Here is a 22,572-nt window from a genome sequence, read left to right on the forward strand (position 1 = left end):
CTACTACAAAATAGACAGTGTTTCTTCAACATGCTATGTGCTTTTCCTTAGTCATGCTCTGACAGATCCGGCTGCTTAATAGTAGGTTGGGAGATGTAAATGTCTTCCTTGGGGACTCTCTTCCTCACTTTGGATACTCTGCATATAGTTCAGTGCACTACATAATTTACACTGAATAACAATACCTGCATTAATCGTTAAATTACATTTGATATTAAAAATATTTGAAGCAGGAGATATTAAAAAAAAGACAGCGTAAATTAAAACTTAAGATGTACTATGTACTCAGAGGTCTTAAGTCTTAAATGTACTACCTAGAATCCTACCTATCTGCAAGTTATTTCATTCCCTGTAATCTAATTGAAGAAATTTACTTATAGAATTTCTTTTTTTGTACCTCTGAAACAAATAATGCAATATATGTTAAGGAAAAAAAAAAAAGAATAAGATAGCAGGAGGGGAAGAATGAAAGGGGGGGAATTGGAGGGGAAGACAAACCATGAGACGATGGACTCTGAGAAACAAACTGAGGGTTCTAGAGAGGAAGTGGGTGGGGGATGGGTTAGCCTGGTGATGGGTATTAAAGAGGGCACATTCTGCGTGGAGCACTGGGTGTTATGCACAAACAATGAATCATGGAACACTACATCAAAAACTAATGATGTGATGTATGGTGATTAACATAACAATAAAAAATTTAAAAAAATAAAAAGAATTTCTTTTTTATGATCATCACTTAAGCTTTTAATAAAGTGTTATACTAATATCTCCTATCCAATTAACCATTATCCCAAGGTTTTCTTTAAAAAAATGTTTAATTGCTTCTATTTTTTGAGATCTTGACAACTGTATTGTCTTTGGTTTCTAAGGTGAATGTCCATATTATAAATATATTTAGGTCTCTATAAATGAATATGATGTTCAGGAAACATAATTTCCAGAATAGCCACGCTCACTTGGGAAGTGGGGGAAAAAAGAAAATTAAAAAATAACCAGTAACCCCTTTAGCATCCTTAATGTAAATTCACACCACGTAAACGGAAGGCTCCTTTGTCTGCCTCACGTACCATGCATCATTTCTCATGGCATTTTCACCACAACACCTCTTGATCGCTTTTCTAAAACAGATTTCCTCAGTGTGCCTAAGCCCATTTATTTTACTGAGCCGTTCTTCCTTTAACCCTCAAAATAAGACATCATTAATGTCTAACCATCTCTTTCTACAGCCTGACAGTAGGCACCTTAGACAGAGAACAATTTTATTAGCTCTTTCTCCTCCTTCCCCTAATTATCCCCCACAGTAGGTGGGAAAATGTCAAAAGAAACAATTGTCTAGACTGTTTGACAATTTTGGGAGAAGTGTTGATCATGTATTACAGACTTATCTGCGCATTAAAATCCCTCAACAATTTCCCTATAGAGAGAAATGTCCAAGGGTAAGAGAAAGTCCCCTGAAACAGTCAAAGAAGATTCAAGTGAGAAGGTCCTGAGGTCTGGTCACAGGTCACATGGGAGAAAACAAAGCAAAAACTCCCCCACCTGATTTGATGTTATATGCAAATAATAATAAATCATGATTAACAGTAAATGGGTAGGCGTATGAAAGAGAGACTGAGAAGTAGCAATTAGTTGTCTGAATAAAATACAGGAGTTATTTTTCCAGTTTGCCCAAAGACAACTATAATAAATTTTTAATGACTCAGGAAAAAGAATTTTGAAATTGACAGTAAGATTATCCCCAAATCTGAAGCCTTTAAAATGGGCAACACCATTATTATCCATTGCCATCATTTCTCCTTTAAGCTGTTCTTCAATTTATGATACAGAACTTAAAATGTATCCTAATTTTTTTAATCCAGCAGAAGCATATGGTTAAAAAAAAATCAGAAGAAGCAAATGCTAAAATAACATTTAGCCAGAAATATCCCGCATTCATATTCAAAGAGAACTTTAAATATTGCTTCATATGTAACAACCTGATCCTGCACTATTGAAATTAACTGTAAAAGTGTGCCAGTTCATTGTGGCCACAATGTCAATCTTTTCCTTGTTTATTATCTCGTTAAAATCTGTAAAAATGGCAATTTTGAAGGAGCAATAATACTGAATCACTACAAATTATATAAACCCATAAGGGAAACCTAACAGTTTGTATTTTACAAATAAAATTTTTAAAACTGTTCACATTTATCCCTTATTCCTAAAGCATGTCACACCAAATACGTTTCATTCTTACAAATTTCTTCGTGTCCCATATCTAAATGTCTGAAATAAAAACTGCTTAGTATGCAAAGGCCTTTTAATAGGTGCCCAACATTTCAAATGCAGTAGTTTCTTTCCCGTACTTATTTTGCTAAAAAGATGGCAAAATCATACTTTATTTATTACTCATCAATTATGTTAATAACTCACCTCTATAGGACCTGAGCATTGCAAGCTGCTTTTGTATACAATGTCTCCTTTGATTCTCTTGACAAATTATTCTGAAATGCTAGTGTTATAAAAATATTTTGAAAGAGATTCAACCACTAAAAATAGTTGCGGATTGGCAGGAATCTCTTGAGCATCCATGACTGTTAATAAATTTACCTCACTGAGGTTTTTCTACCCTAGCAAATCACTTGAAGAAGGTTAAGAAATACATGTGCATGCATGCACCATATATATATATATATATATCATATATACACACACAATATATGTATATATTACATATAATATGTATATATGTATATATTACATATAATACATATATACACATAAAATATTACCTAATAAATAAAATACTATAATATAAAGTAGACAAATTGTCTAATTATGCAATGTTGATATTTTAGGCCCTGATTGAAAAGGAAATACATTATTTTTCACAAAGTACTACCATTTTTATTTCAATTAACACTGAAGTCAATTGCTTTTTTCTTTCAAATCTGTAAACAATATGACACAACCAGTTTCATGATTTGGGGCATACACATACATACATACACACACACACACACACACACACACAATAAATCAAGCCTAAGTTACATGGTTGCCCGTCTTGATACAGTTTGAAGTTTACTGGAAAGCAATCCTATGAAAGGCTTGGGGACGTTTGTGGTACTAGACATAAACAGCCCATGAAAAGAAAAAGTGGCCGACATTGTGTGACACAGGGTCTGATGCACACCCTAAGCCTTAAGTAAATGAGGACTGAATGTGATAGAACAGACCTCATTCCCCATGGTGAGCAGCTTACAGGCTTTTCTGAAATCCTACAACGATACTATTACAAATGATGGAAGGTTGACACTTCAGTAATAACAAAATGTTACTTTTTTAGAAACACTGAAACAAATTCTGATTTTTTTTTCAAACTCCTATCTAAGTATGTTTATGTTGGAACTGATTATGTCTATACATGTAAGGGACTGAAGGAAATCAACAGATCAGATGATTTCCCTAAAATACACTTTATTTTAACCATTTAAGTCTCCAGTTTAAGGTTATAAACAGTTCAAAGACACTCATTAGAATCCAAGATGTGAACTGAGAACAGATTACTTTCCTGGAAATCCGTATCTGTATTAAGAAACAGGGAAAAGAACAGAAATTTCTGTGTATGTGTTTTATATAATGATACTCCAGAAAACACATCAATTAAATAATACTTTGTTATGGGTACAATTTTTAAGTCATTTTAAAAATTCCTAAATGCATTGTTATTTCTTATGTATACTTATAAATCTAAACAGTAAATGTGAATACGTAATTTGCATGTTATTTTTATTTTTGCAAAACCTTACCATGTATAAACCCAAGAATGAAAAGTATTTTATTACGTTTTTTAACCAGTGTTGGTGAAATAATAGAAAAGTCTGCACAGCCAGGTTTCTTTGAAGAAAAAGAGCGGTAAAGTTTCTATTTTTAAAATGAACAACTTGCTATAGATTTTAATTTAATAAGTGCATATAAATGTGTGAAAGCCACACACAACAATAAAGGTACATCTTATTTCCTTTTTAAAAACCATAAGCTTAGATTCTTGTACCTTTCCAAAATGTTTTTTAGATCATATCCATTACTCTCCGCCTAATGCTCACATTCAAATGCCAATCCAGATAGCTACACATATACCCATGTATCAATATTAAGATATTTACCATCATGTTACTACTTATCTGAAAAATATACCTACTGTTGCATATTTTAAACATACACCTGTGGAATAATAAATGCTGTCTTATGGTTAAGCTTATGAGAACAAATTAAAGAGCTGAGAAAGGGATTTATTAATGGTCATTGTTTTTAGGTCTTAATTTACACTTATTATTTTACCTCATATTTTATCTTAAGACACATTTCCTTATACATGTAGTATGTGAATAGAAATTGGTAAGTCCAAATGAAAATACTTATGTCACTTCTAACACATGAAAAAGATATCCATTTCACTGTTATGACATGAACTTATTTTCTATAGCCTGTAAATACAAATTTGTCTAATAACAGAAAAAAATACTTATATCTTAAGTATTTAAACCCCAAAGTACGATTGTTTCATGAGATATATCTATTTCCTTTAGATACCTAAAGGTAGCTAATTATTATTAGATATATGTATCCTATTACACAGTCTGTATTAAAATCCTCATATACCAATGGGCTCTCAGCCAATTATTCTTGACTGATTGGTATTTTGATGTGACTGAGATAAAAGTTTAACATTAAATAGTAGTTACAACTACAGGGATTTTTTTTTTTAAATCTAGATTTGTAAATAGATTCTAAAAGAGCAACAGATTTAAATTAACGTTACAATACTGGCTAACATACATATCATTCTGAGTTTTAAAACAAAAGTGTTTTCATTTATGCGCTAAGAAATTATTTCTAGAACAAGCAAGAACTCTCCCTCTTTGAAAACTCTTATCTTAAACTACCAATATAATATGTGCATACTATAACATGAAAATGGTGTGATTTCCATTTATATATAAACCAATATGCATTAGGTGGTTGATACTATATGGCATATTTACAATTCACACTTTACTGAGACAATCATTTTCAAAAGTAAAGCCTAACCTAAGCAAAAGAACTGTATCAAAATTCCTTTCTTGGTGGGGGAAGGGGAACCTTGTTATTTTAGTGTTAGGTCTTAGAACAGTTTAACTATACTTAAATCCAGAAGAATATACTATGTGAGAATATATGCTAAACCAGGAAAAACTAAAAAAGAAATTTAAAAGGATACATTTGTTTTATTATAATAAAACTTAAACCTTTAATATTATTGTAAACACTACTTAAAAAAATTAAAGCTTTGTATTAGTAATTCTAATTCAGGTCCCACTCCAGTGAGTGCACAATTAATTTTATCCTGTGTTGATGGCATGCTCTTCCTCTAAAACTGATACTACTTTTTCTGGGGAAAAATAAAATTGTCAAAAAAAAAAAAACCAAAAAAATTTATTAATGATTTCTAGAGAAATTTATATATAGGAGTGTAACAGTTTGCCTTCAATGATACTATATAATCTTTGTACTGAGTTTTTATCAGCTTGGAATTTTTTCCAAAGATTTGAGATTTATCATGATAAACACTCAATACGAATCCTTTTCTTGCAAGAAAAGCCAATGGCGCATCTTGATAAAATTAACACTGCACTTTTTTAAATTTCATAAAGTTTATTCAGAAACCTAACAAGAAGTACAAATGTCAACTCTCATTTCTCCTCTCCTCAGAATATTTTAACTCTAGAAATAAATTACTGAAGATGCACAAGACTTATACAAATAGCATTAACGTTACCTACAGGAGACTGACTTAGCTCTACAAAGTCTTTCATTAAGCTTTTACTCTACAAAATAATTAATGTTTCATATTATTTGAAAATATCTTAAATTCCCATTGTTAAAAAATAAATTTAAAATCCTTTCAAAGGGAAGAAATTGTGGTTTCCTAATTCCTATTTTTCTTCCCTATTTATTTTCTTTCTTGTCTCCAGTGAATTTCTGATCATAAACATGAGGTTATTTTAATTTTAGGAAAGCATTTTTTGCAGAGGTCCTTCTCACAATAAGGATTTGTACATTAGTATTTTACAATGGTATGTTCAGGAATAAAAGGTCGTATTTTGTTGTATCTGTAAAAAGTCACAGTTTCCCCCAGTGGGGTGAGTGATGCATTCCCTCCAAATGAAAGAAATATTGATAAATTGTCAGTTAAAAATAACACGTTAAAAATATGTCAACTGCATACACCGACTCCTTTTTGAAGAGCCACTTCTTCATTTGACACAAATGTAAGCGAGTCACTTGAATTCTCGCTTTATAGGCCAAGCTACAAAAAGAATAAAGAATTCAATCAATAAAAGTGTAATTTCCTAATAAGAGTGAATAATTTTGAAGCATCTTTAGAGTAATTCTTACTCTATATATTTCAAAATATCCGCTTGGAACATCCTACCAATTAAAGAGAGATCTACAGATGGTATTTCCCCTTTCGCTTCATAACAAAAAGGATCTGCAATCATCTTTATGGAAGATTATCTAAAAAGGAACATGACTGTAAATCAATGACAAAAAATATTCGACACTCCCCTTCTCCGGGTGAGAATGTGCATCCTCCAGATTCTTGCACTGACACCTAATGTAATAAATACTTTAAGCTGCATCTTAAATAATCCCTGCAGGGTTTCAACTGGTAAAGGTTCACTGTTAGCATCCACCAAAAACTCCAGCATTCAACACTCAGCCAACAAAGGACAGCAAATAATTCCCAACAGCAGAAATACCGGGAAGGCTACCTTGGGCTTTGTTTCTGTTATGTAAAATACATTAAAGTGACTCATCCATTTAAGATCACCTACTCTTGGAAGCTTTAAAGTAGCTTTAAGAACCAAAATAAATGCTTTCCCAAAATGCCCGATAGGCTCTTCAGCGCATTTAAAAAATGTGTATATATTTTTATGAGCTACTGACTTTGCTTCTTTTTTTCCAGGCTGAGAGAAAAGAGAATTATTATTTTTCATTCCCTTCCCGCCGTGTGACTATAGAGTTACCTTTAAATACTCTATTTCCAGAACGGCAGCGAATTTTTTAAGTGATTTTAGAAATGTTAAAAATAAGAGAAAATTGCAGGCGACTCTGGAAACGTACATCCCTCCCTCAAAGAATAGGTTCTATTCATTCTAAGAACAGGAACAGTGTGTCTGCCCGCACTTAGATGCTTCAAATAAAGGATGAGGGGGTTGGATGGTGTGGTCCCAATACCTGCGAGCCCCTTGAGTGGACAGCACTCTAAGCTGCGTCGAGCGAGCACTCTTCCGATGAGACAGACTGTCAAGTGCGCCCAGTAATTTGGGATCTAAATGAGTTTGGGCACTACAGCAATTAGACAGCATCCCCCAGGCCAAGTGCGGGAGAAGTCCATGCCACCCTGGCAAACATGAAATTACCTATTTGTAAAACACCCAAGCAAACACAACTTTTTTTTTTTTTTTTTTTCCCCCCTGGGCTGGATTTGAGGACAGCGGATATCTGGCTGGAAACTTTCTTCCCCCCCGTACAGCTAAACTCTGTAAGTCTAAGGAACCCTTTCGGAGACGGGCTGAGGCGCCCGGAGTCGTCGGCGGACGTTTCCCGGGACAGCCCGGCCCCACCGAGGCGCCCGAGACGCCGGTTCGGCGCCCATTCCGGCGGCGAGCCGCGCGCACCTCCCGCTCGGCCTCTCCAGATCCCAGCCCGGATCGCTCCCCACCCCCACGGGCAGAAAAGCCCCGCTAGTCGGGAACCGTCCCCGCGCCCAGCTCCCCCGGCACCCCTCGGCCCGCACTCGCAGCCCTCCCCCGCCCGGCGACTTACGTGACGGCCGAAGGGAACGGCTCCTCCGACGAGGGGCCGATCAGCCAAGACTGGAAAAGTGTCAGAGTCAAGGCCAGCAGGCAGCCAGCAGCCATCTTCGCGATCGAAGATCAATCCCGCCTCCCTCCCGAGCCGGGGGAGGAAACGGTGCTGGCAACCGCGGGAGGAGCACACGCCGGCCGGACCGCGGACGTCTGGAGAGCTGGCGCGCCCGGGGCCGGGGCGCGGACTGGCGCGGGGGGCCGCAGGGGCGAACGCCGGCGCGGAGGAAGGGGCGGTGGCGGGCGGACCCACTAGCGCGCGTCGGCTGCTCCGCGCCGCGGCTGCCGCGCCTCCGCCGCCATCAAGGGCGACTTTGGAAACAGACCTGGGCGAGTCCGCCGGCGCTCGCGCGCTCTCGCTATCTCTGTGCCTCTCGGTTTCCTCCCTGATTTATTCCCCTGATTGCCGGGGGAGCAGGCGGAGGCGGAGGCGGGGGCGGAGGAGGGGTGACGGCGCTGGGGAGGGGGGGTGGGGGGGATGCAGGAATGGGGGAATGGCAGGCGGAGAGACTTGTGGCAGGGAGAGGCTCCGTCTGGCTTCTCCGGGCAAGTCAGAGGGAGGTGGCTGGGGGTGGGCAGCGGGAGGGCTGGGCGTCAGAGCAGTCGGGCGGAGACGGGCCCCGAGCAGCCCTCCATACAAGGCAGAGAGGAACTCCCAAAGTCGGCGTCGGCTTGCTCCCGCCGCGCGGCGTGAGGCGGAGGAGCGGACCCAGCCCCGCGGGGCTCCCGGGGGGACAGCCAGCCGCCCAGCCGGCATCCACAGGCTGCAGAGCTCCGGCGGAGTATTTGACTTGCGTCTCCGGGGGTTATTTTTGCCCAGGCAGGCACCCCTTCTCCCAGGCGCAGAAGCCCCTGCCAGCCTAGGAATCGTGGAGAAGTGATTTGACCACAAATGTAGGAGGGGTTTGTATTTGCATTTGAAAACACCACTTTTGACTCTACCAGGTGGCACTGTTTATTTGCCCTGGAGTGCCAGAGGCTAGAGCCTCTGGCGTGGCAGAATGACAGTCGTGCCCGCGGCCCCACGCCCAAGTAGGGCTCACCTGGCGAGGACGGAGCCTCAGGGCCCGGTCTGAGGACTGTCAGAGAAGGACCTGGCGCTGTAAAATCCTTCCAGACCTGCCGTTCAGTAGGACAGAGTGGTGGAGGGACGAATTCTCCTTCCCGGGAGGACCGTGCGGCGAAGGGCTTTTTAACATCCTAGTGAGACTACTTCCAAAAGGTTCAAAACGCCCTGCTTTGGCCACTGGGCCGCCTTGCCTTGACAGGGTTGCTGCAGGCGTGAGTTCACTGTGTCAATGTGAAAGCACGAAAAGGGTAAGCAGCAGGAACAGGTGGCAGTTTGCGAAATGCGCTTGAAATGTGGAGGAGGAAAGAAAGGTGGGGGGGTAAGAGCTAGGGAGCAGCCCTGCCAGACCAGTTTCACCTCCACCCCCAGGCGAAGGAGTGGTGCGACGAGTTTAGCCCTTCTAGAAAGAGCAGAAGGGTCTTGGATTAGGCCTCTCCCTAGGGCACAGGCCTCCTTCAGGAAGGAAATGGTGTGCCAGTGGTGGAAAGGTTTCCTTGAATATCTTAAATTCTTAAACTCCCTTATAGTAACGTATTGGAGCACTTCGGGCAGGAAGTGAAAAGAATAGCATTCCTGATGGAAAAAATGACCATCCTGCATATGTGTAAAGGCTGTAATTATGGGGTGACTGTAAGATGTTTAATTAGCTCTTTTTTTTGTTTCACCAGGAGCTTGTGAAAGGAAAAAAGACCCTTATTAATTCAGAATTGATTTTCCAGCTTTCTGGGACAGCCTCCCCAAACGGAGAAGACCCATAGTACTTACTAGCAAAAATTTTAAAGTGTATGTGACTTTATGATTCTTGACCCCGTAATGTTTTCTTCTCCCTTCCTCCTCCTTTGTTTGTGCCTTGTTTTCTTTATATTCTCTACATCTCTAGCTTGCACTTTCTTTCTTCCTATTCTGAGTGGCCTCACAAAAGGCACCCCACCGTGACTTAACTTAGTTTGTTTTTTGCTAAGCATAAAGAGTGTGGCCATAGGGGCTGGCAAATGAGAAATCAAGTGGGATGTAATGGGATTGAGAACTAGAGCTTGGGAAGGATATTTTATGTAACTGAAGATGGCCTTCCAGTCCAAATTTAGATAACCAAATAGTCAAGCCCATCATTTTTTGCTTCAATTTTTAATGATTCAAAGCAGATTTTCTCTCTCAGCATGGAGATTACGAATAGCAGAATTAGATGCCCATTACTGTCTATGTGATATGTTGGTATCATAATAGCCTCCCTACATAAAAATATTGTATTATATTCTGTCAATTATTTCAGTAATGACTTAAGACTTTCTACGAAGGAAGTATACCGTTTCCAATTTATATCTTTAAGAGAAAGAGCTTAAAGAGCAAAAGGAATGTAATAAACTTCTAGAGAAGGTAAGCCAGCCTTCATTATTTGTTGGCCTTTGAGCCAAATCTCAATTTCTTTGGATTCCTCTGATGAAGCACTGTGTTCTCTAATATCTGAAGTTGTTGAAGAAAGATATTGCTTCTACAATTCTTTCTGAAAGTGCTGGTTATCACCTGTAAGCCTAAATCATTCTTAACACTCTGTTGTGAGGTTTGCTATTAAATGCTTTATTATCCTAAACCTTTCTAATGAGGATATTCAAAATGTGGCTTTTATTTCTTATGTATGATAACTAAGACAGGATCATTTTCAGAACATAGCATTATGTGTCTATTGGATTAGCCATAGCCTTCTACAATGCACTGTTTCAGCTCAGTTATTTTGAAAAATTCCATAAAAACCAGATCATATCCCATTAATTGTAATAAAATTTTGCTTATTCACCAAAATTTGCTATTCCAGATAAAATGTTTATAAATCATAAGGATTGATGATAAAACGTGTGTTATGGGCCATCCGCAAGCAAGAAGTCAGAAATCAATATCTACTATTCATTTAAGAGAAAATAATCTAATAAGGAAGATTAATGAAGATCTGATGTCTGTATTAATCATTTCTAGACGAAAGTTTAATCCAGAATATTTAGTTCTTTTACTCATGACCAATTTATGATGTCTAACTTTTGGCTAACTCTCAATTGCTACTATATGTAAATGTTTAATTTGTTCATATACATTTTATTTTTATTAAAAATGGACAAAGAACAATATGAACCAAATAGCCACGAAATGTCCCCTCTTACTCCTTTTTGGTTTTAGGTTATACTATGCATATTGGTAACATAAAATTCAAGTTTTGTTGCATTTTTCTGTGAGCATATTTTTGTATGTATGTTAAAGCATTTTTGTAAAAAAATGTTTCAGTAAATCAATTTTTCTTCAACATTTTTAAGAGTAAGGCAATGAAACTAAAATGTTTTGTTTTTCTCTTATGTACATACACAAACTCTAGAAAGAAAAATAATTCTCCTTGGCAAAAATATTTAAAAGCAATGACTAATTTTCTAGGTTCTTTTGGTATCTGTTAAGAAACTAAAAAAACAACAAGAGGCCTTATTTATTTATTTATTTACATGCCAATGGGAGGATAGGACCTGTCTCTGAGATATATAGTATGAGAGTCAGAATCAGAAATACTCATGATTTGAGGCAGCATGCTTCTAATGCACACACACATGTGTTCCAGAGAGAGCCAAAGTTAAAAACAAATGGACAGAAAACTTCAACTATCTCTGTCCTTGGGGAATATTTTCAGGAGATGGGAATAAGAAAAGAAAGCAACTCAGAACTATCAATTCCCAGGAGAATGGTTAAGGGAACATGTGAGGGTTTTTACGTCAGCGTTCAGTATTTTTAAACTAACGCAGCACAGAGAGGCATTATAGGAAGCACCATGGAAAAGACTCTACCTTGAGATGAAGAAAGATGGTCAAATATTCCCACAAACAACATAAATATTTAGAGGACATTTGTGACCCAGGTAATACAGTTATTGGCAAGGCATCAAACTTTTAAGGGAAGAATGGACGCAAAGGAACATTGAACAAGAACTAATTGGAAGCTTATTGTTTGCTCATCAGAATCCTATACTGACAATCTTCTGCTGATTTAAGTATTTAGAAGTATTACCAGTTATATTAAATGCTATCAAATCCTCAACAAAGCAATGGCACTTACACTACTGTGTTTTTAAATTTCGGCTAATGATAGATTTCTTCACTCCTTTTTCTGTCTTTCTCCCTTCCCCATTAAATACAGGCACATCTCAGAAAAAAAAAATCAGTACCTACAGCATGACTTCCCATTTTAAAAAAATATACTATTAAGCTTGAAAATCTAGATTTCATTTTAAGATCCTTCTTCACTCCATAGAGCTGGAGTTTTTGTTGTTCTTTTTCTTTTCCTTTTCTTTTTTTTTTTTTTTTGAACCATTAAGTTATAGCTCAAAGTATAGGGAATCCATTTACGTAGGCCAGCACAAAGGGAAGAATTCAGTTATTTATCCAAGTATTCAATAGCAGCAAAAATACAATGGAACGTGGTTAGTAAGAGATAGAGGGTAACATTTGAAATGACCAAAACTAACAACTGTTGGCACTCTTTCCAGTTGTTGTTGTTGTTGTTTAATTTTATGGATGCAGCCTCTGATGAGAAAGGAAAAGAAAGATGATTGATTGATATTACTCTAATACTACATTTTGAATATACTTTAAACACAGTAAACCACCATTGTAACCTAGCATATTTCTATAAGACTGTAGGTATGTTATGGATCAAATTCACCACCCGTACACATAATACAGAATTCATCTATTAGATGAGTGTCCACAGAAGCACCACAAAGGGTGTTGCCAGGAATTTCCCCCTCTGCAATAATGGGTAATGGAAAGAAAATAAGAGAGCAGTCATCTTGCTTTTATGAGCACAGATTTTAGATTTATATGATTAAAATTCCTGCTCTTATTGCAAACAAAACATGACTACCTGGACATACCAGTAAACATAGAGTTACAATCCTACATTCGACTGAGAGATGAAAATATCTCTATTTTACTCACCTATCACAGATGGGAGATGCAAACTTGTAAGTTTGAGATTTGGAAACATTTGAAAATCAAGACAGTACAAATATTTTTATACAGTAATAACATCTTCTTAAAAGATGGGGGAGTTCTAAGGGTTTCTGACAATTTGGGGAAAAAAGATACTGTGATGCTTAATCACCTAAAGGATACTGTTGTAATGTCCTGTTGTTTTCTATATAATTAATAATACGTCAACATTTTATACCTTTAAGACTAAGAATAAGGATCTACACAATTCTAAAAACAGCTTGCATCGTCTACAATTGGAAATTTATACAAATTTTCTTTTTCTTATTCACAATTCCTTCAATTTTACTCTAAGGTAACCCATTCTTTTAAGAATATGATTCTGTCAGAATGTCCATAGCTGGCTAGAAGAAAAGAATTGATTTCATCAATTTGCCAACCTGGGTGAAGATAGCCCAGAGTAAAACAGCAAACTCAGTCCTGAGTTTCAAGCTAAGCGTATTTATTACCTGGATGTTACTGCAAGTTGTTCTGTTACCCACAGATCAATCTATTTTTGCTAATTAGTCATTCATTTTTGTGGATAGAATTTATACTGGCAGGACACTTGCAGAGTAAATGTTAGTAAATTTAAAGCAAATGCATAACTCTAAAATATCAACTGGATAACTTTAAAATGAACATTTCTATTTTTTGTAATATCATAATAACATTTACTAATCCAGCTTCCATTAATAATGACTTTAACTTTCTTTAATTATGTCATTCACAGGGCTCATAGTCATTATCTGTAATTAGAACATGCGTGAAAACATTTTGGTTGGGAGGGCTGTGTAGACTTAGTCATCTCTGTCTCTTTCTTCACTAGTACCTGAAATTCCTTATATTCAAGACCTGTTATTATCAACAGTAGAGTGTTACGAGATTTCCTATATATTGGATTGATTATGCAATTCTTTTAAACTTCATTTCTATTTCTCAAACTATGTACAACTTCTCCCTTTGAACAATAACACAATACTTATCACAGATGAACTGTCATCATAAACTGACTTACAACACGGTGACAAAACTTCAATTCAAGCCTTAACAAATGTCCATGATTCATCAGTGTTCAGGGACAGAACCCAGTTCTGCTGTTTTCTTCCCCTTTTCTTCCCCAAGTTAACTAGCCAACCCCACTCCGCCCCTTCTCCACCCCTTCTTTTGATTTTTTTCTTCCCTGACAGACAATAGTTGAGTGTCTTTAACACATGACCAAAAAAGGGATTTTTTTTTAAGTAGTAAGGAGAAAAGGAAGTAGAAAAATTTTGAAATGCAAAGAGAAATTAGCCAAAAAAAAAAAAAAAGAAAAATGGATATATGAAGGAGGAACTACTTACAGGTGAAAATGAGTTTGTTCATACAATGCAGATAAACACAATGCAAAGAATAAAGAGGTAAAACAGAAACAGCAAGAAATGTGAAGGCCAAAACTGCCTACAAAAGAAACCAGTACCAGAAATGAGGCAAAAGTGCAGGACAGTAAATTCACTTCAGTATTCAATCAACAAAAATGTTTATCGCTCAATAAAATGCATAATGTTATCTCTCTACTTATAGAAAATATTAATAACCTTCTAAGATTCTCTGAAAGTGGAAGAGGTTATATAATGTGAATATTTAGCCACTTTTTTAAATTTAAAAAAATATGAAAGTGTTATATAAGGTATACCTACTGTAACATAAGTTTGCAAATTCCCTTTGCATTTGATATCCCCACAGGCAGCAATCTGATCATTTATCATGCAGGATTTTTATAGCAATTCTAGGGAAAAACATCATAAGCCATATCATATAAAATATCAATTTGAATGTAACAAACATTTTTACGGTAAATCACTCATAAAATTTAATGAACCTACTTTCTTTCCATGTGCAACCTTGGAACCTCTTCTTTCTCCTAATACCTTTTCTAAGGAAAAATTCAACAATCAGAAGGTGTAAATGAGATTAGGTGGGAAGGACAAAAGTGACTTAGCTGCTTCAATGACTTTGTTCTCACGTGAAAACGTGTGCACATTCAGAAAATGTTCCCGAATCCTGAAGTGAATTAAGTGTCATATGTCCCAGGCTATGTCCATGTCTTACATTAATTTGTTCTTAATGAGAAAACTTGAACTCGTTCATCTCTATGACCTCCATCAAATACTCAAGTTCTTGACTCCAGATATTCTGTTGAGTCTTGAAATCATTAGAAACTCTCAGCTGCAGAGAAGTATGCTTCCCATGCAGTGGGATGCTAGAAATGGCACAGACCTACCGAACTACAAAGCCTAGCTTTGTCATATAGGAGTTCAGAGATGCAGGCCAAATGACCTAGCCTTCCTGAGCCTCAGTTTTAAATTTTTAAAGTTAAGAATAATCCTGTGAAGATTAAATGATACAGCATTTCATTCATTCATTCCATTTTCTCATTAATCCATAACCACCCCCCCAGTGAGTGATGTTGCGGGACAACAGATAAAGCATTTAGCCATGCAACGCGAAAAATGTCTCCCTCTCTACTGACTTAAGACTTGAAAAATCTATTTATAACAAATTATTTTTGAGAAAACTAAACAATAACCTGTAAGGACAATTAACTGGCATGTAGTATACATTTAATGAACTTTATGGCAGACACAGGCTCTAAGGAAGTACCATTATTTTTCTCATTGTTTTGTAATCTGGGTGCATGCTTTAAAATGTACATATTATGTCAGTACACTAACGATCAATAAAGGTAGATTCGTTTGATCTCATGTGTAATAACAAAAAATGAGAATAAACCCTCTTCAAGGCTCAATTTATGTAGGCAAATTTAACTGGAAAAAATAGTTATTGGAAATATATAATAAGGTGTTTTTTTCTAATTTGTTCTTTTTTAACAGTTTTATTGATATATAATTCACATACCATTCAATTCACCCATTTAAAGTGTATATTCTAATGGCTTTTAGTATTACAGAAAGATTTTCAGTATTATTTTTATTTAAAAAGATCAATTACATATTTAAACAGGGACAGTGTTTGGTGAGACCTGCAAGTATTAGCTACATCAATACGTAGACATGTAACAAATATTAATTCAACTTAACATTAATGCTAGACAAATTTTGATGACCTTGATTCCTAAATTACACAAATTTCTGATGGCTAGGGTCTTTTTTCAAATACACAACTTTAGCCTATATCCTGTACATAGTTTACTTCAAGCAGTTAATCACCATAAAAAGTTTCTATTTAAACTTGTATGAAAAAAATAATCATTTGGGCACACTGTTACCATATATATATGTGTATATGATGTACATATATATGTGTGTATGTACATAAATGTATGTACGTATACATGTATATAAATACAATAAAATTATAATTCAGATTGGCATATGTACCTACTTCTTTATTTGTATCACTTAGCCATATCTTATGAAGTTTATTTTGTGTTGTCATCTTGTACTTATACAATGAGAAAAATATTTATGATATTGAAGTACGTGAGACTATAAATGACATTTCCATTTATCAGATACATCAATTCTGGTTCTACATTTAATCACTGGCTAGAGCTATTTACTACTTCATGTACTGTTCTTCCATAAACAGCAATACCGGGCGCCTGGGTGGCTCAGTTAAGCGACTGCCTTCGGCTCAGGTCATGATCCTGGAGTCCCGGGATCAAGTCCCACAGCGGGCTTCCTGCTCAGCAGGGAGTCTGCTTCTCCCTCTGACCCTCTTCCCTCTCGTGCTTTCTATCTCTCATTCTCTCTCTCTCAAATAAATAAATAAAATCTTTAAAAAAAAAAACAGCAATACCTTAGTAGGACACCTCCAGAGTACTGATTTTTTTTTCCCTTTCAAATGGAGATGAGGAAGAAACATTTTAAAGAAATAAAACATCCTCACCTTGATCAAGTCAATGAGAAGCTTTAAAAAGTTAAATATGAAACCAGGAAAATTAGATCAATAAAATCTATAAATGCATTTCATTTTGATAACTTCTTTTAGATCTGCAAATAAAGGATTTGTCCATTTTAATCTTAATGAAATATTAAGACAACTAACTGAATTTAGTGCTTTCTCATTGCAGTATTTTTTTGAAGTTTTAGTAAAAATATCTCTTAAACACTGTAATAGTAATGGTAATCCAAAAATATAGGCAACCCTCAACCCACAAACGTGTTCCAAACAATGATTTTTATATCACTGTTTTGAAACACAGGCTTGCATTTTCTCATAGAAAGAACATGTCAATTTTAGTCAGCAACCTGAGCGTGCATTCGAATTTCTACTTAGCTTCAATTGCTAGGGCTATAATTATCATTTCTAATCACAGTGTCTAACAGACTTCAAATAACTTTAATAACCTTGGAAACATCAATCGATTAATGTAGGTTGATGGTCATAGCTTAATCTCATTAACAGCATTAAGAATAATTTATTATATTTCATTAAGGAAAAAAACCCCAAGTTTTGCCTTTCACACATGAAGCATCTATGCGTGAGTGTACAGTGGAAATCTAAAGAACTTACTGTATGTTTTGATGCAAACTAGAAATTTAGATATGTCTTCATTCATTCATTCATTCATATAATTACTATTTCAATCAGCCATCTATTCACTTGTTATTAAGAACTTCCCAAGAACTTAACATTCTGATAAGAATTGTGTGCTTCATGAATTTATGTTTCTATTTGCCACCCCAAAAGTGGGTGAAATGTGTGTTTGTCTGTTATATATAAATGTTTATATGAGATATCTACTTTTTTCTAATCTTAGGATGCAAGATGCCCTTTGGTATTTAAAAAAAAAAGTTTGTGTGTGTTTTTTTTAAAAGATTTTATTTATTTATTTGTGAGAGAGAGAGAGAGAGCACAAGCAGGGAGAGCAGCAGGCAGAGGGAGAAGCAGGCTCCCCACTGAGCAAGGAACCCAATGCGGGGCTTGATCCCAGGACCCCGGGATCATGACCTGAGCCGAAGGCAGATGCTTAACCAACTGAGCCACCTAGGAGTCCCCCCCACAAAAAAAGTTTTAAAACTTGCAACTTGTATCCAGAATGCCAACCAAAAACTCTTAGAAACTACACTGCAGGTGGGACTGTAAAATGCGGCATCTGCTTTGGAAAAGGTTAAACACACAACTACCATATGATCCAGCAATTCCACTCCTAGGTATTTACTCAAGACAGATGAAAACTTAGCTACACAAAAACCTGTGCATGAAATGTCCAAAAAAGCAATCTTCATAACAGCCAAAAAGTAAAAAGCCAAATGTTCATCAACTTATAAATAAATACAATGTAGTATAACCATTCAATGAAATATTTGGCAAAAAAAGTTAATGACATACTGACACGTGCTACAACATGGATGAACCTTGAAAACATGCTGGGTGAAAGGAGCCAGTCAGAAAAGACCACCTATTATATAATTTGTTTATATGATAGGTCCAGAAGATGCAAATCCATAGAGACAGAAAGTATCTTAGTGACTGCCTAGGACTAGGCTGGATTGTTGGGCGGTGGGGAGGAAATGGGGAGTGACTGCTTATGGGTATGGGGTTTCTTTCTGGGGTCATGAAATGCCCTAGGTTGTGACGGTTCCACAACTTTGTAAATATACTAAAAACTCTTGAATCATACACTTTACATGACCTATCAACTATGTCTAAATTACATCTCTGCTATATACAGTTCTGTCCAGTGCAATTTCCTCGACTGCAAATTTTATATACAATACTGCTTTTAATCAAGAACCCGGGCCAGTAGTAGGCACTCTATAAATATATGATGAAAGACACAGGGCAGGTAGGTAAACAAGCCAAAAGCATTACATGCAGAAAAATTAATTGAAATTAGGTGTTGTGTTTGTTTCAAGTAAACCCAGTACAACTGAAATCTGTTCTAATTATCCTCCTAACAACCAAGAGAAATACACAGGCAGGTTGAATCCATAGACGTGAGTGTTTGTCCTCTCCGCTAAGCAGTTTCAAAGGACGTATTCAGCACCAGGGAATTGAGACAGAGGCTGGACCGTGGCCCTGCTGGTAGAAAACTTTAATGGCAGGAGAAAGCTACAGCTCTAACTTTAAACTACAGTATCATCCATACACATGAGTGGTTCTCAAATTTAAGCATGCATCATAGACACCTGGAAAGCCTGCCAAAACCCAGATTACTGGTCCCAGCCCTGAGTTTCTGATTCAGTAGATCCGGATGGGCCCTAAGAATTTGCATGTCTAACAAATTTGCAAATGAGACTGATTCTGCTGGTCAAGGGAGTTCTGCTGGTTCTTTCTAAAGTGAATATATATATATTTTTTCACGTTGGAGATGATGGGAGGTGGGTTAAGGAAAAGTAGAGGGAGACATAAGAAAATGACATAATGAATACAAATTTAATAAATCAATAGCTTAGAGCAAAGCTTCCAACACCGGTAGATCATCTTGGTACATGGTGAGAATGGTGATTCAGTGAGGTGAGTTTTATTATCAGGTGTTACCGTTAACACCAATTCCTGAGTTAAATTGCCTGTCAGATCTCCTGCTGCCTTTCATGTATCAAATTCTCTGATACTGGCTCGCCCGAAAACAGCTCTAACAACATGTGAAGCCAAGTTGGAAGCCTGCTCTTCAGTATGAGAGGCAGGATGTGTCAAAGACCTCATTCTTCCCAAAGCATGTACCCCTCAAGGCCATCTGCCTCCCCTAACTTGGTTTAAAACTCCATTATCGAACTTATTGCGTTAGGTTGGTTAAGAAGTGCATTCATATGCCTAAGCCATCAGGGTGAAAGCACCTCCTCCACGGACACATAAATATCCATCTGTCATTATCAAAAATCAGTTTAGGGCGCCTGGGTGGTTCAGTTGGTAAAGCGACTGCCTTCAGCTCAGGTCATGATCCTGGAGTCCCGGGATCGAGTCCCACATCGGGCTCCCTGCTCAGCAGGGAGTCTGCTTCTCCCTCTGACCCTCTTCCCTCTCGTGCTCTCTGTCTCTCATTCTCTCTCTCTCTCAAATAAATAAATAAAATCTTTTTAAAAAATCAGTTTATCAAATGAACTAGTACACCTTGAAAGGAGATTTCCAGGCACAATGAAAAGTTATTTTGGTTTTGGTTAAAAAAAAGAACAATAATCAACATGAAAACATTATTAACAAAGAGTAGTTCAAACATAGTCTTAGATGTTTCTCCAATATACTTTGTGACACTGAAGGATACTTTTATGTATTTTTACTCTCTCTTATAAGACTTAAGCCTCATATCAGTCACAGATTCCTTTCAGAGAACAAAAGCAAAAAATAAACAAAACTCTTTATAGGTTAAAAAAAAGAGAAGCTGGTCTCACTGCCTTGGGCAAAAAAGTAATCTAGGTACTACAATGAATCGTTATGGAAATAAAAATAATTCAATAAGTATAGAATTGTAATCAGCCTTCCTCTTCATTCAATTATCTGAGTTTACCAAAGAAATCTGTGTCATCTGGAGACAGATATTTTGTTCTTTATTTCTATAATGTCAGTATGAATAAACAGCTTTAGTACAGAGATAAGCACACAGACTGGGTTACTGTAGGTTTAGGAGTTTAAATTAGAATTTTGTAAGCATAGTGACTTTTGAAAACCATTTCCAAAGCCATGTAATGGTTTTTTGTTTTTTATTTATTTTTTTAATGTTTTAATTTATAAGAAATACTACTTTGGCAATATAACTATTTGGTCATTCACTATTCCGTTCAGTATCATATTATGTGATGGAGCAAGCTAATTCTTGAGTTTAAACTAAAACATAAGTAACATTACTACACTAACCTGATACCATTAAGGTAGTCAAAGTCCTGAAATGTTATGGCTAAGTTAGCAGTAATTTACAAAACTAAATAGGTTAATTCTTGCCATGATACACTCAACATTTGCAGGTGTTATTACCTATAAAATTTGATTGTATTTATACCCCTTTTACATAAAACAATAAGGGTAGTTAATAGTCATATATTTTCTCTTCACTACAAAAATTGTTCCAATAGAAACATAATATAACCAGGACCCTTAAAAATAAAAATTGAGGATATGCTAAATTATATCAATGTATTTTATCTTCTTATTTTAAAGGAATATTCAACAGAATACTTTTTGTTATTTTAGGCATTTTTGTATCTAAATAGTCACAAATTTTAGCACTGATAAAACAGTCACAGAACTAATTATTTATGTGCTCATGCTGTGATTTTCATAAATTTTGGTGTTTTAATAAGGGAAAGATGAACCTACTTTAATTTTTTGTTTCATAAGATTAGGTGTTTTGTTTTTTTTTTTCTTTTCCCTTGAGTATTTAGGTAATTCTCTATTAGGGAAATCATGAATTATGTTAACAAATAATACCTTACATTTTAAGGACTTAACATGGAAGAAATGTATTTTTTTGCTTGTTTAGTTAGTAATCTAGTGCAGGCTCGATTGGCACCAAGCCTATTTCTCCTAGCGGTCATTGAAGGAGCAAGTTTCTTTCCTTCTCATGGCTCCTCAGTCTCCTGGAGTCTTGAACCCAAACAAAAAGAGAAAGGGACACTGAACAAGAAATCTCCACTTCTTTTTGGGTTTTTTTTTTTTCTTAAGATTTTATTTCTTTATTTGAGAGAGAGAGAGCACAAGTAGGGAGGGGCAGAGGGAGGGAGAGAGAGAGAAGCAGGCTCCCCACCAAGCATTGAGCCCGACAGGGTGCTCGATCCCAGGACCCTGAGATCATGACAGGCAGCCACTCTGACTGAGCCACCCAGGCACCCCAGAAATCTCCACTTTTTGATGGCTTGAAACATATCACCTCTACCTTCATTCTCTTGCGGTAAACTAGCCAAATGGCCCCATCTAGATGCAAGTGGAGGTTGACAAATGAGGTCTTTCTCCAGGCAGCAACTTTCCATAAGTACTACAGAAGCTAGAGCACAAATTTTGGTACCCAGTTAGTGGTCTCTGACACAGGCTATCCTGTGACCATCAAGTGGCTGTGCTTCCTTCTTCCCACATATAGAACCTTCTCTACTCTTCTAAGCTAAATTCCTGTCCCTTCCCTTAATCCAGCCTCATGTCAAGGAACTCTACACAATGCACAATTCTAACTCATTCAAATATGGCTCCCCATGACGCAGCAACCTCTGAAGAACAAATTTCTGGCTCCTCCCCTTACCACACGCCAACAATATAGAGGTTGGTCAGTGCAAAGGTTACTGCTACAAAAAAATCCCCATTTGCAAAATGAAGAATGATACATACACAACAGTTACTGTTCCTCAGCAATGACAAAATCCTGCTGAGTAGACATGGTAAAGACCACCTATCCTTAAAGAAGTTCCATGATAAGGCCCTGATTCCTGACTCTGAGATGTACTTCCTTATCTATTATTTGCAATGGCTTCTGCTTCCAACCTTGTCCATTATCCTCCATGACTTTCTGAAATGAACTGTAGGGAGTATACCCATTGTGACAGGAAGAATCATATCCCCCCAAAACGGTTTACATTTTAATCCTTAGAACCTGTGAATATGTTATATTACATGGGGAGAATTAAGGTTGCAGATGGAATTAAGGTTGCTACCTGACCTTAAGATGGGGAGATTATCCTGG

The 22,572-nt window shown here is 36.8% G+C and overlaps 1 protein-coding gene across 8 annotated transcripts in view; it reads right to left on the reverse strand.

Moving 5' to 3' along the window:
- Positions 1–9,804, reverse strand: part of CACNA2D1 (calcium voltage-gated channel auxiliary subunit alpha2delta 1) — a 482,730-nt gene extending 472,926 nt beyond the window's left edge. For 3 of the 8 annotated variants that reach the window (XM_025873249.2, XM_025873251.2, XM_025873250.2), the window contains exon 1: positions 7,855–8,413. In XM_025873249.2, the coding sequence (XP_025729034.1) occupies positions 7,855–7,949 (95 nt within the window). In that variant the 5' untranslated portion in view covers positions 7,950–8,413. Of the gene's footprint in view, positions 1–7,854 lie in introns of all 8 variants that reach the window. The other 5 variants (XM_073898722.1, XM_073898721.1, XM_073898724.1 and 2 more) reach the window with 3 other exon arrangements.
- Positions 9,805–22,572: the final 12,768 nt, after the last annotated feature.

The sequence above is a fragment of the Callorhinus ursinus genome, unplaced genomic scaffold (genome assembly GCF_003265705.2).
Source record: "Callorhinus ursinus isolate GAN/ISIS: 27379988/994484 unplaced genomic scaffold, GSC_fseal_2.0 scaffold12, whole genome shotgun sequence".
NCBI classification, from domain to species: domain Eukaryota; kingdom Metazoa; phylum Chordata; class Mammalia; order Carnivora; family Otariidae; genus Callorhinus; species Callorhinus ursinus.